The following is a 13606-nucleotide window of genomic DNA, read 5'->3' on the forward strand; positions in this document are numbered from 1 at the left end:
GAGTATCAGACTTGGCAGAGGTTGTAGCAGGCCACAGGTCTCTCCAGCACACTGTCTCCGTCGACCTCAAACACGTAATCACAGCGGTGCGAGATCAGAGGGGCATCAGACATCGCAACGCTCTGATTGCCAAAGGAAATTACTGTGTCTCTCTGTAGGGAAAACAACAACAACAGTACAGTTTAAAAGTAGTTCACAAAAAAAAGGGGTTTTCTAAAACTGCATGAAAAGTGCAAGTTTTTTTTTAATCCCATACTAATCACAATTTCCAAGTGCGAATGTGAATACTATTCGATCTAGGTTACTCTGTGGATTTGCTTTATCTTAGTACCTTCAGTATATAAAAGCAAATATGTCAGCAACTGTCTGTTTTATACTTGCTCAATTTTTCCAGTTGAGGAAAACACATTGGATTTACAAAGTATTTAATCCTCACACATGCGTGAGCACCTACAACAAGCAGAAATTGTCCAGCCTACCCGTTTGGGTCCACCTCCATTATTGGTAGTAGTAGTAGTAGTAGTAGTAGCGGCAGCGGCAGCGGCTGCGGCTGCTTTGTCAAAGTCCTTCTTACATAAATGAGCCATAATCCCAGCAGCTAAGGCATCACCGAGAACATTGATCATCGTCCGGAACCGATCACTGAGAAAGACATGGAAAAAAAAATTAGTCACACTTTGACCCAACAGCCCCTACAAGACCCACTTGAATATATTGATTTTTCAGTGGCACTCACAGAACCCAATCGATGGCCACAATCAGGGAGATGTCAGCAGGCGGCAACCCCACAGAGGTCAGCACAATCACCATGGTAACCAAACCTGCTTGAGGAATCCCGGCTGCCCCGATGCTGGCTGCTGTTGCTGTTATACTGATGAGAAAAGAGATGTTGGAGGTGTAAATCGAGTTGGTGGTAAACGCGAGGAACTTCCCAGGTGATGAGAATGAGCTCATCAATGTTAATTCTCACCTAATCGTGACCAGCTGGCCAAAGTCTAAGTCATACTCATTGACCTGAGCGATGAAGATGGCCGCCACTGCCTCGTACAGGGCCGTCCCATCCATGTTAATGGTTGCTCCCACTGGAAGCACGAAGCGGGCAATCTGCCGGTCCACACCACAGTTCTCCAGGAGACACTTCATGGTGATTGGCAGTGTGGCTGAGCTGCAGACAAAGACAACCAAGTGTTATGGAGGGAAGTCAGGGTGGTCAGCAGGCTTTAGTCCAAAACATGTGCTGTTATAACAAGTGGGATATCCTAGTTAGTCATCTGCCAGGCTTCGTTAAAAATACTCTCCTCCTACCTGGATGAAGTGGCCAGTGCAATGACAAGAGCCTGCAGCAGCCCTCTGATGTAAGTGAAGGGGTTTTTGCGCGTGAAGAAGTAGTAGAAGAGAGGCAGCAGGATGAGGCCGTGCACAAACAGACCCGACAGGACGGTGATGAAGTACATGCCCAGCTTCTCCCCCAGATGGGCCGGGTCGTGCATGTCCAGGATCTTCCCCGCTACCAGGAACACAATGCCGAATGGAAAGTACCTGCAAAGAGGAAGGGGGGCAATGTGAGTTACATTAACCTATGCTCTCTCTCCATCATGCATGTTTTGGTTTAACTGTTGATCACATTTGGTACGGCAGCTTTCAGACAAACATGAACAGTTGTCTTCACTTTATCAAGGTGTGAAAAGATTAAAGGAAAAAGAAAACAAAGGAGCTGCATCAGGGTCAAATTTGTAGTTCTAAAATATAAAAGACTTCCAGAAATTACCAGTAATGCTGCTGATTAAAAAAAAAATTGACCCTATTTTTTTTTTTAATTTTTATTGAGGATCTTCTTTTTCATGATTTGTGCTCAACCCTTTAGCTCCAACTAATCTTAAACCTGCAATAAGTGATATTTTTGAGCAGAAACAAATTGTGAACACAACATTGCCACATCGTCACCTTGTAACTTAGCAAACCCTTGCTTACTAATACATCCAGCACTCTGGGAGCAACATTATCCTACAGTTGGAGGTGTGTTTCTAGCCAACTGTTTAATATAAATTCAATATTCCCTCTGTTTCTGGCTCTGTATTTGAAGAAGGCCCATAAACAGATACATTTCTGAGTTCATTGGGTAAGAAGTTGACTAATCTAACCTCAACATCCTCCATCACCTTTGGGATTGACTGGGACTCCAACTGTGAGCCATCCTGTACTGTCCAACATCAGCAGCTGATCTCAATTATGCTCTCGTGGCTGAATTACAGTAAATCCCTGCTGTCTCGCTCCAGGAGAGTTTAAGCTGCTGTAGCAGCAGGTTAAAGCCCATTACTTTGGAATTAGAAGTTCAGAAATCACATGTGGGTGTAATGTGCAGGTGGACACAATGTTTTCTGGATTGTCCACTTTTTTCCCGTCATCCATTGCATGATGCTTTCCACAATTCCAATTAATTTAATTTGTAATTTAATTGTTGTTGTTGGTTTTTTTTTTAGCTCTGATCTTATTCATAAAGATTCCTCCTTGCGCTAATCACACAAATTTAATCCAGGAATTTTTACTCATCAGCTCCCGAGAGAACTCTGAAGACATCATAGGTGACCTCTCTCTGAGTTGCTGTTAATTTTAGATATAATCTAGCTCTGCTTTGTGAACTGTGTGCAGTCTGTTTTTTTTTGTTGTTTTTGTTTTTGTTTTTTTAGATATATGTTCGTGACGTAGTGGTGTATTTTTAAAAGTGTGTGTGTATGAGAGAGAGAGAGAGAGAGAGAGAGAGACAGAAACAGAGACAGAGACAGACAGAGACAGAGACCTTACCACATGGCAGCGTTAATGATCTTCATGACGCACTCGTTGATGCACTGGCACACGTTGACAAGCGGTGCTCCACGTTCTCCCATCTTCCCCAGCAGCAGACCTGAGAACAGACAGTACATTCACATGTTTGTTATGACACCACTGTGTTTTCCATGATAAAATGTTCACAAGTTGTCACTAATTATGTAGTTGTGAATAAATCATTTTGCAGCAAATTTTGCATCACCAGGTGCCTTCAGCTGGTTATCATAGATCAACAATGTTAGTAAATCATTAGTAGTTCAATATTTACCTACTTTATAATTGTTCTCCACTGGAAATATTGTACTGTTTATTCCACTGCATTTATCTGACCGCTATCGTCACGATTTACTTTTCAGATTAAGAGTTTACTCAACATAAATGTCACAATGCATTGCTAAAGATTACAGCAGGTTCTCAAACCTTTTGTCATGTGAGCCCTCACAAACTACCAGTCTAAACTATGTCATTCCCAGTGTCCCCTTTCAGATGTTTGTAGCAGCTCCACCATTTTCCCACTCACGAGGTTTCAATAACACAACAACACAACATAGAAACCTTTTCTAGAGGGTGGCACATTAGTAAATGGTAGGATCACTTAAATAAAAAGGGGTTGAGGTTGGAGTTTTGTGGTGGGTGTCTTACCCATGGTGGCTGAGAAGATGACAATCCCCAGCACGTTCATGCCTTTGCTCGAACTGGGGACGATTTTGTACTTGATGTCCGGTGCAGGGGTGATCTCCAGGAAAACTGGGTGGCCCAGTTGTGGGTTGTGGTAGTCGGGCATGACATACACATAATTGGCCTGAGACTCTTTCGTGTTGGATGTCTGTACAATAGGTACCAAATCTGTCCGGTACTGGAATGAAACCAGCCACAAAGATCTGTTAATATGCAGTTATTATAGTGTAGTACAATGAGCTATCAACTGGCCCATTTTGTCCACTCACCTGCTGAAAAGTTGCTTCAATTAGATTTGATGGGATCATGTTCCTATAATAGACAAGAAACAGACAAAAAAAATCAGATCATCCTTGGGGTAATATACAGTTCAACCAAAGTCAGTTCTATTTTTCAACTTTGTCATGTCATTTTAAAATGAATAGCCTGCCAAATATATTGAAGATTAGAGATTTTTCACTGCTTTTTATCAGCACAGATGATTCCTTTTGTATGTTTATATTAATAGTGTGAAAGCTCATAATTGACCTTGGAATCGTTTGTGATAGTCGTAGATCAGCTACTAAATAAATGTACAAGAAGTCCTTAATGTGCTAAGAAAACATGCAAATTTAAACTTCTACAATTCCATTAAAAATGGCTGAATTTTATGCACATGCCGATAATTATATCAATATGATCAAAAGCTCCAGAATTTCTGCCAAACTTATGATGAGTTTGTTTTCTAGCCTGTTTCTATGTTTAAATCTTGTGCCATGAATTACTATGTATTAATACTTCAGGTATTTTTACTAAAATATAATTTTGAAAAGCAGACATTTACTTGAAATGCTGCTTTTACTTAAGAAAATGATTAGAAAATATGTCCTGCTCCTCTGGATGTTGTAATATATTGTTAATAGTAGGACATCTGTTCCTATATTATAAAAGTAGCAAGAACAATTATCACACAACACAGGAAAAGGAGATATTTTTACATGTTGATGCTGTTGAAAGGTGCTAAGGGACACCCGTACATCATGTTCTGTGAATGTAATTTGACAGCATACGTCAGTGACACGGGCAAAGAGCTTGTAAAACATGCAACGGGACTGAAATGCACACCTCACCACATGTCTCCAATGTAATCAGATTTAAGCAGAAGGCATTAGAGGATCTCTGACATGAACGGCCCTGCGGTAAGCTGGAGGACACACTCCAGACTGCAGGTGCCATCTCACAAGGTGTAACAGTGCACAGGGCACCTTCTCAGAAAGTGCAGGCTTAACAGATCACATTTAAGTGTCTTCCTATTGTTAGCTAAACTACTACGAAGGAGTGACGCTGCAACTATCCACAATAATTTCCCCCCCCCTCATCTTTTGAACACAATGCTGAAATGGTTTCCATGCTGGCAGAAAATGTTTGATATCAAATTTTAATTCAGATTTTTATTTATCTCATGTTCAAATGTGCTATTGTTTTATTTGGTCTTAACAAAATTTTTGGGCATTCCTGCACTAGATATTAGTAGAAATTGCCTTTTCTGGAAGGTTTTTTTCTTGCTCAGGATCTCGTGATTTTTTTACGTTCAATTTATTTCTTATAAAAGCTCTTATCTCAGTTCCCAGGATCCAACTGATCCTTGGCGATTTTGTGATTAGGGAGCTTCCTGTTCCTGCTCAGAATCTCTGAACTGGAGCCGCACTGGGTTTAGTTGGTCTGTACTGGTTTTACTCAGGTGTTAAAAAGTGTTACATGGCAAATTATCATCTTAGAAAATAACACTATAAGATAGAGTGGGAAATATGAAAACTCCAGGAAAGCCCACGATCTGTTCATCCTTATAAAAGAGGTACAGGTGGGACATATGAATTACTGCCTCGCGATTGTCAACCTCCACCCACCAATCATCTATGTATGTCCGTCCAGACTCATACAATAGCCTATATGTACTGAAGACTTTGAAGGAATATAATAAATGCTATTCATTTGTGATTTGGGATACATAATTTAAATTGATTTTTCTTCTTTTGCTGTATGTTAACTGTATCAGTGTGTAAATTCATTCAATTAGAAACAAAAAATAGGTTAAAATTCTTTGTAGGGGTTCACGTTTGTCCAATAAAGCTGATTCTGATAGAACATAAATTTGTAGCCATGACAATACACATGCTTCAAACATGGATGTTGCTGCAAAGAAGCTACACATACTAAAACATGGATGCTTCTCACACCTTTTCAACCAGACAGCACAGATGATCTATACAATCAAACAAGGTCACAATCTCGCCGGCTGTTCCTGAATAATGGCCAGAAAAGTGTTTGGCAGAACATTATGATGTCATAGTGATGTTAACTTTTGACCTTTGGGATATAAAATGTAATCACTTGTTAATTTAATCGTATGACACATTTGTGTTAAATTTTGTTTTATATAGCTCATGAATTCTTGAGTTATGGCAACAACCACGTTTTGTTCATTATTCAGTCAAAGTAAATGTTTGTGTCAGATATAATAAAACAATCCCCAGGCTTTCCTTTTATATAATGTTCACAAGAACGTGACAGACGTGAGGTTACAGTGACCTCGAACTTTGAAACTTAAATCCCTCGGTCCCAGTGGATGTTTGTGCCAAATTTGAAGATGGCGTTTCTGAGAAAAGGAAATGGATGGACAACCCGAAAACATCTCTGACGGAGAGGCATAAAAAAAACAGAGATCCCAAATATATCTCTGTGTCCATATATAGTTTCTAATGAGAAATCTATTTAGGAATATTTAACAAGTAAAAGAGAATTCTTTTTAACCAGGAAAGCCTGATTTGGTTGTTTACACGAGCAAAATGCTCAATAGTCCTACAAGCTGCTCTTATAAAATGATAAAGAGAGAGAACATACCAGAAAGAAGATAATGATAAAAGAGACTCATGCAAAGAGGTTCATGCTGAAGTATCTCAAAGACTACTGGATGAATTGCCATACATTTCACGACACACTATCATGGTACACCCAGATTAATCCAGTTGATTCTCCGAAGTTTTCAACAAGCACAACCAGCAAACTAAAATGTCCAAAGAGTCAGTGACATATTGTAGCATATTTGTGATTTGGGATACATAATTTAAATAGATTTTTTACTGTACTTTGGAGTAAAAAAAAAAAATCTTAATGACTTTAGTGATCCCTGGCAATGAGGCTCATATACTGCTATGAGATTTGGTACACACATTTGTGTCCCCCTAAGGAAGCATTTAGTGCTAACATCTGGTCATAATCTTGCCTTCTGATCCAGTAGTTGGAAAACCAGAAACATTCCCATCAACCTCAGGTGCATTTAGTGTTAATTAGCCAGCGCTAGCATGCTGCCAACATGGCTGTAGATTATTAGTATTTTTCATTATGGAAGGAGGAATTACACTGAATACTGCCAGAGGACAGGTACAGAGCAGCATGTGGAGTACCCTCGCTCAGTATCCTCGCATTAAAGAAGAATGAATGTTTGACTGATGTGTGAATGTTAACCTGATGAGGTCCAGCAGGGCGTCAGCGGAGGTCATGACAGGCCCTGTACTCGCGTGGTGATTATCTTTCTCTGAGCCCGTCCCCGGGTGAATAATGAGCACGAGGACAATGCCGACGATGACGGCGATGAAGGTCGTCCACAGGTAGTAGGTGATGGTCAGGACTCCCAGCCGGCCACTTGCCTTTGTGTCCATGGCTGACAGGCCGGACATGAGACTGGATAGGGAAATAGGAAGCGTGTGATTAGTACGCAACTCTTGAACTGTGAAATATTTTAATTTAAAGACTCTATTTAGTTTCAATGTAGTTTCTTGAAATAATGACTTAATTTAACTTAGGTTTCTTTTGAACTATTCCATAAAAAACTGAAGATTTACTGGGTTAGCTTCACTAAAGTTTAGAATTTAAATTAGATTTGAATGAATAGTCTGGGTTTACAGATTTCTAAGTGGTTTTAGTGATTTGTGGTTGCTGTTATTATTCATGTGATATCATACAGGTCAGTGTAAATTGATTGCTCTCAAACCAATAAAAAGCTAAGGCATTAGTTAAAGTTGAGAAACGGTTGTTACAAACCTAAGAGACATGGAGAAAGAGGAGAGAATGACCAAATGTCCCCGGCCAGATTTGAAATAAATATCTCACCTTCTTGTCTAATTGTGGCTTTAACCTTTGCCAAGTGAACCTCCAGCCAGGACACCCCAAATTCTGTCCCCCGGATACATTATTATCAACCAGATTGGTCCATAGGACTCAGCTGATTCTTACCTGGAGGTGATAAGCGGCAGAATCAACATCTTTAACATCCTCATCAGAAGTTCTCCAGGGAACGAGAAGTAGATCTTGGCCTGAATGTAACAATAAACCAAATATTACTGTCATTCCATAACAATGTTTATGAAAGTTAAGATCAAATGAAGGAACCCTGTGTGAAACAAGTCAAATTGTGATGTTGATACAAGTTTATTCATCAGGACAAACCCCTTGAGATGGACCATCTCGAAAGGGTTTGTATGATACCAAGTTCAGCAGCAAGAGATTCTTTCATTGCTCAACAGATGAAGATGTTATACGTTATATTGGCTGCAGCCACCACACAAGATACTATAGATTTTATAGAGAACACTGGACACTGATCACTAATTCAATCTCTACTCTCTACCGCCAGTCGGTCCACTTCAAGCTCGTACAGCACAGTGACTTAATGTCAGGCCTTGAGACAGATATTTGTACATTTCTAAATTATTTGTTTGATGCAAGAGAAAATGTTATAATAAAGAGAAATTGATCATGAAATAACAATGGAAAACTTAAAAGAATATTGTCATAGGAATAGCATATACTCTTTGCACCTTTACTACCTTTTAGGCCACTTGCAAAGACAATTTAAACACAACATTGACATACTTTATCATCATATTTTGTTTTGGGTTCATACAGAGCAAACAGCTGCATTTCCTATAGAGTTGTGAGAGTGAACCAAACCATTCAAGTTTCTGGTTATATAACCAAAACAATGAAGTAAAAAATGCCATAAAACTCCATAAAGCTGAGGGTGACTGAAGCACTGTGTGATAATCCTCTTTGGGTTCATTACGTACACATAATAGAAATATAGACTATAGCTGCTTTAATTATTTCTGCTTTTCCTCTCCTGACTAATCTCTGTCCTGACTTTCTGCTTCTATCTGCGTCGATTGTCACTATTACATAACTGACTCTACCACGGCATCAGTGCAGAGCAAGTTAAAGAGGACATGTTGGCTGTTGCTTTTTCACATAATTTCTTTCCACTATATTCTATAATCCTGAGGTAATGGAAGGATGTATCTAGATCTAAAGTCTGTCACTGCTGCTGGTTGAATTTGGGTCTACCCATCCATCCATCCATACCTGTGTGGAGAGGTTAAACGACCGGAGGACAAATCCAAGCACACAGCCAGTCACTACAGCTAAGACCGAGAGTGTCAGCAGACCATTCCTCCGGCAGTAGTCCTTAAAGTACTCCAGGATTTTCATAGACAAAACATTTTTCAACGATTTCTTCAACCTCCCCACCATGATTCAGTCCGTATCCCAGCACGGCCCCCCTCCCCCCCACTCCCCTGAGTGACTACAGATATCCGGATCTCTTGGTGAGTGAGATGGATCAGGATGTATCCCACGAGATCCGATGCGGAGCACACAGCAATTGAATCTTGTCAATTGTGGGTCCTGTCTAACACTGAGGAGCTCATCCAGTCTGTGAGAGGATGCGTTGACTAACTGATTACAAGTAAAGCACCGCCTAAAAGGATTATCCCTATCCTGTTCTAAGTGAGGCTCCTACATAACAACTCAGGCTTATTAAAGAGGCCAGAGAAAATACCTCAGTGATGATTAATTCCCCCCACTCATAGTTCATTATCAGTTATTACTACCCGCCTTAAAGCCCTCCCATTTATTAAACAAGTGCATGCACCTTCACCTTTGTGGTTTTAATGTGGATCATGTCATAACAACACCAACTTTTACTGACATGTTCTGTATGTAATTAACGAATTACATTAGACCTACTCTCAAGAAAACCATTATCGAAATGAATTAGGAGATAAAAGTCTACTTCTACTGCTGTTTAAATGACACAGTCGTTGCTTTCTAAGGACTTCTTTAGATTTCACTCTGTGCTGAACTGTTCAGGCAGGATTATTAAAAGCCAGACGATAGAGGAAAGAAACATTGTTCAGGGGTTTATATCCGGACGTATATTGACGTTAGGCCATGGCATCCGTATAGAGCACTGAGAGGCCTAAACGTCATGACTTGTCATGTTAACGAAGGAACAATGCCTTGTTGGCCCAAAGAAGCAGCAACATATAAACCTGCAGGTAATACTGAGGAATTTCTTGTGTGGTTTTGATAGAAAAATGATAACTGACACAAAAAAATAATGTACACGAGTAGGAAATCTGTAAAAGTCAAAGTCAGATTTACTTATATACTGTATGATTATATAATATTATGATTACTCTAGAGGAAGAATGTGACCTTTATCTAAAAAAAAAAAAAAAAAAAGTGGGATGTCAACAACCACTTAAATCACCAAGAAATCTTGGTATGTCATTGGCATCAGTCACCCCAGTTGTGTCTGTGACCATGTGTTGTTTGTATGTCCTGTTAATTCTGTAGTGGACCGACGTCTGCTTACGTCACGCGCAAATAAAAGCATATATATTTAGTGATCAGTATTTAGTGCTTGGTGAGGTTACTGTCAGCTCTGTGTTCAGTGGTCTGTGTCAGAGTCTCTTCCTCTTCAGCAGCTGCAGTCAGTTCCTGCTGTAACAGCTCAGAGTCTCTGCAGTCTGACTGAGGGAGGTTTTTGTACGACTGCAAATCACTGTGTGAACACTGGGCCACTGTGGAAACTCTGACAGTAGTAAACTGCTGCATCTTCAGTCTGAACTCCACTGATGATCAATTTGAAGTCAGAGCCGCTTCCACTGCCACTAAACCGACTTGGTGTTGCTGATTCACGATTGCTTGCATATGTTATCAGGAGCTTTGGAGCTTGTCCTGATTTCTGTTGATACCAGTACATAAAATCTCATCAGACAATGTATAAACAGCCTGGCTGGTTTTGCAGGTCAGAGTGATGGTGGATCCTGGAGTTGATGTCACGGCTGGAGGCTGAGTCACCGTCACCTGACCGCTGCATCCTGCAGACAAAAACAAGATTAAATATAAATGATTAATTATCATCAGAAATAAATGAGAGAAAATGGCAACACATCATGTTTGAAATGTTGCTGCGTGAATGAACCTGTAAAACAGCAGCAGACCAGCGTCCAGAGGAGGATGGTGATGAGAGTCATGGTGGTTGTGGTTTCTGCTGTATTGACTGACAGATGTGAGTCCTGCAGTGTTGAACTCACAAGAATTTAAACCTTCTGAGTTCACTGGAGGATCAGCTGATGATGCAAAGCCTCTCTATGGAAATGATCTCTGCTCTCAACACTGAAGGCAACATGGGACACAAAGTAGGGGAAAAACTATTTGGCTGTACACCATTTTATCATTTTCATGAAATACATAGATTAAGACTTATATGAGAAATGTTAGGATATGTTTGTGCTCACTGTGGTTGTTTGTCTATCTTCAATTTACTTTTAGGATTTATTGTCGATTAATGATAATGAATTTATCAACTGGTTTAAAATTGTTACCAAAATGACATTGATATAAAACCACTGTATTTTTTCTTTTGTTATATCATCAGTTTTTTTTAAAGTGGAATTTATAGGTTTTTTTGTGCTGTTAGATTGAAAATTATTAGTGTAAATAATCTTGAACATGTTTCATTCAGTAGATTATGTTTGAAAAACAAACCTATTTTAAAACAGAAAAAAAATTATGCTTTAAACTTAAAGTTACACTGTGCAAAGCTTACTGTAGTTTGTTTCAGTTTTATTTAGATTCACTGTGTTTCTGCTTGATGACTCTCGTGTTGTGTTTATTGGACCAGTTAACCTCATCACAGTCTCTCCACCAACCCTCTACACCTGCAGCCTTCAGTTAAACTGACAGAGGTTTTTGTACGGCTCTTAATCACTGTGTGAACACTCCACCACCATGGTAGCCCAGACAGTAATAATCTCCAACATCTTCAGCCTGAACACCACTGATGGTTAAAGTGTATTGAGAACCAGATCTACTGCCACTGAATCGAGACGGAGTTCCTGAGAAGAGATTTGATGCTTTGTATATCAGAAGTTTGGGAGGCTGTCCAGGTTTCTGAAGGTACCAGCTGAGATAAGCACCAATGTTTGAACTCCCCGTGGCGCTGATGATCACATTCCCACCAAGACTGACAGACTTGGATTTGTCAGTCTGAGTCAGAAAGTTGTTGGCAGAAGACTCTGAAATGAGAAATTTAAAATGAATCTTGAGAATCAGCATTTTAGATTACAATAGATTTGAAGTTCATTATATTCAGTTTCAAGGCAAAAATTCAACACAGATTATGTTTCCACAAAACATGAACAACTGGCAATTCAGCAATGCCATATAAATCTCTCACCCTGACTCAGAAAGCCCAAGATGACAAACAGAGTTATTGGAAACATCATCCTGCTGAGGTTTTCAGTGTGAGTGCATGAAAACAGTTCAGAGTCTCTGTGACAGAACAATTTAAACTCTGAGGAGCAGTGATGCATAAAATCATGCAAAACACATTTAAGAAGGCAAACACACACCTGTTCTTGTGAAACAGAAAAAGCAGAGGTGATCTGAGGTGAGTTCATCATCTCTGGAAGATCAATCAGCCATAAAAATTCACAGTTTAATTCTGAATATTTAAATTTATGATCCTTCATGTTGTTTTACTTCATAATAAACAGTCTCCTGTTTGCTTTAATACTGTTTGTCCTCATTAACATTTGATTCATTTGGTATTTCTTTGTTACTTTTAGGATCATTAAAGTAATTCCTATTGTCCAGATCCAGGTGTTCCAGATGACTGATATACAAGCAGCTGCAGAAAATCAGGGATGCAAACCGATCTTACCTCAGTGAGTTTAGTTCAGGGCCTGCTTAGTGTTTCAGCTGACCTTCCCAACTATCTGATCTTTGTTAACACGCAACATTTAAACACTTTTCTTCTTTTCCTGTTTGGTGTACAGCATCTTAGACAGCCGTGATAAAACAGTTATTCAGTTTTAGATATTGTGTTGTGGAAATAAAAAGAAGTCCTGAAGTAAGATGAAGAAACCTTCTGAGTTCACTGGAGGATCAGCTGATGATGCAAAGCCTCTCTATGGAAATGACCTCTCTGCTGTCAACACACTGAATACAATGTGGGACACAGAATCAAGAGAAAAACTGTTTGGATTTACACTAAATATGATCTTAATAGAATAGAAGAAAATATATCAGAAATACAGCTAAACATTTGGACTAAGATGGTGTCATTGTGGTTGGTATGTCTGCTTCTTTTCCTCAACTTTTCATTATTATGGTGATCAGAAATAATTCTTTTGAAACTTTATTCTTATATTCTGGTAATTCAATTTTTTTGACAACATCCTTTTTTGCAGTGTTTGAAACAATTTGAATTTGAAGTGATTTTCAAAATGTATATATATTACAGAAGTAAACCTAAGTTTTGTCTCTCAAGTCAACAACATTACAATGAAATGTTGAAAATGATCTTAAATTATGAAACTCTTTTAAGACCCTTAAATTGAATCATGTTGTATAATAAACAAAGTGCAAACTGTCAGGTTTTAATGAGAAAAAGGTTCATTTTCAGAGGGTGGAGGCTTGAAGTTAATCTGCTCCTCTGTCCCTCTGCTGTCTCCTCCAGCCGGCCCTATGCTCAGGCCCTCAGTCTCTCTGCTCCGTCCGTCCTCTAATCAGCTCTCTCAGGACTCAGCCACGTTGGCCTGCCTGCTGTCCGGCTACTCTCCGCAGGGAGCCGTGGTGAGCTGGGAGGTGGACGGTACCGAGGTGACAGAGGGGGTCCTGACCAGCGCAGAGGAGGAGAAGAGCGGATGCTACAGCAGCAGCAGCACCCTGAGCCTGAGCCAGCAGCGCTGGATGGAAGGAGAGCTGTACTCCTGCA

At 39.7% G+C, this 13606-nt stretch overlaps 1 protein-coding gene across 1 annotated transcript; it reads right to left on the bottom strand.

The window, feature by feature from the left end:
- Positions 1-5: 5 nt before the first annotated feature.
- slc1a8b (solute carrier family 1 member 8b) lies at positions 6-9069 on the bottom strand. Its single transcript, XM_069710600.1, has 11 exons — positions 8902-9069; positions 7777-7856; positions 7009-7224; positions 3774-3816; positions 3469-3682; positions 2803-2902; positions 1306-1539; positions 971-1165; positions 737-871; positions 480-642; positions 6-152 (listed from the first exon to the last, which is right to left on the bottom strand). Exons 1-11 carry the CDS (start codon positions 9067-9069, stop codon positions 6-8), a joined length of 1695 nt encoding a protein of 564 aa, XP_069566701.1.
- Positions 9070-13606: the final 4537 nt, after the last annotated feature.

Source organism: Brachyistius frenatus, unplaced genomic scaffold (assembly GCF_029030835.1).
Source record: "Brachyistius frenatus isolate BFR_SWC_R1_liver_20210118 unplaced genomic scaffold, ASM2903083v1 Contig_93, whole genome shotgun sequence".
NCBI lineage: Eukaryota > Metazoa > Chordata > Actinopteri > Embiotocidae > Brachyistius > Brachyistius frenatus.

Coding starts and splice junctions, on each gene's coding strand:
- slc1a8b (XM_069710600.1), bottom strand. CDS start 9,069: ATGGTGGGGAGGTTGAAGAAATCGTTGAAAAATGTTTTGTCTATGAAA. Junction 7,225..7,776: donor CTGCCGCTTATCACCTCCAG/GTAAGAATCAGC, acceptor TTCCCTATCCAG/TCTCATGTCCGGCCTGTCAG. Junction 153..479: donor ATGGAGGTGGACCCAAACGG/GTAGGCTGGACA, acceptor TTTTCCCTACAG/AGAGACACAGTAATTTCCTT.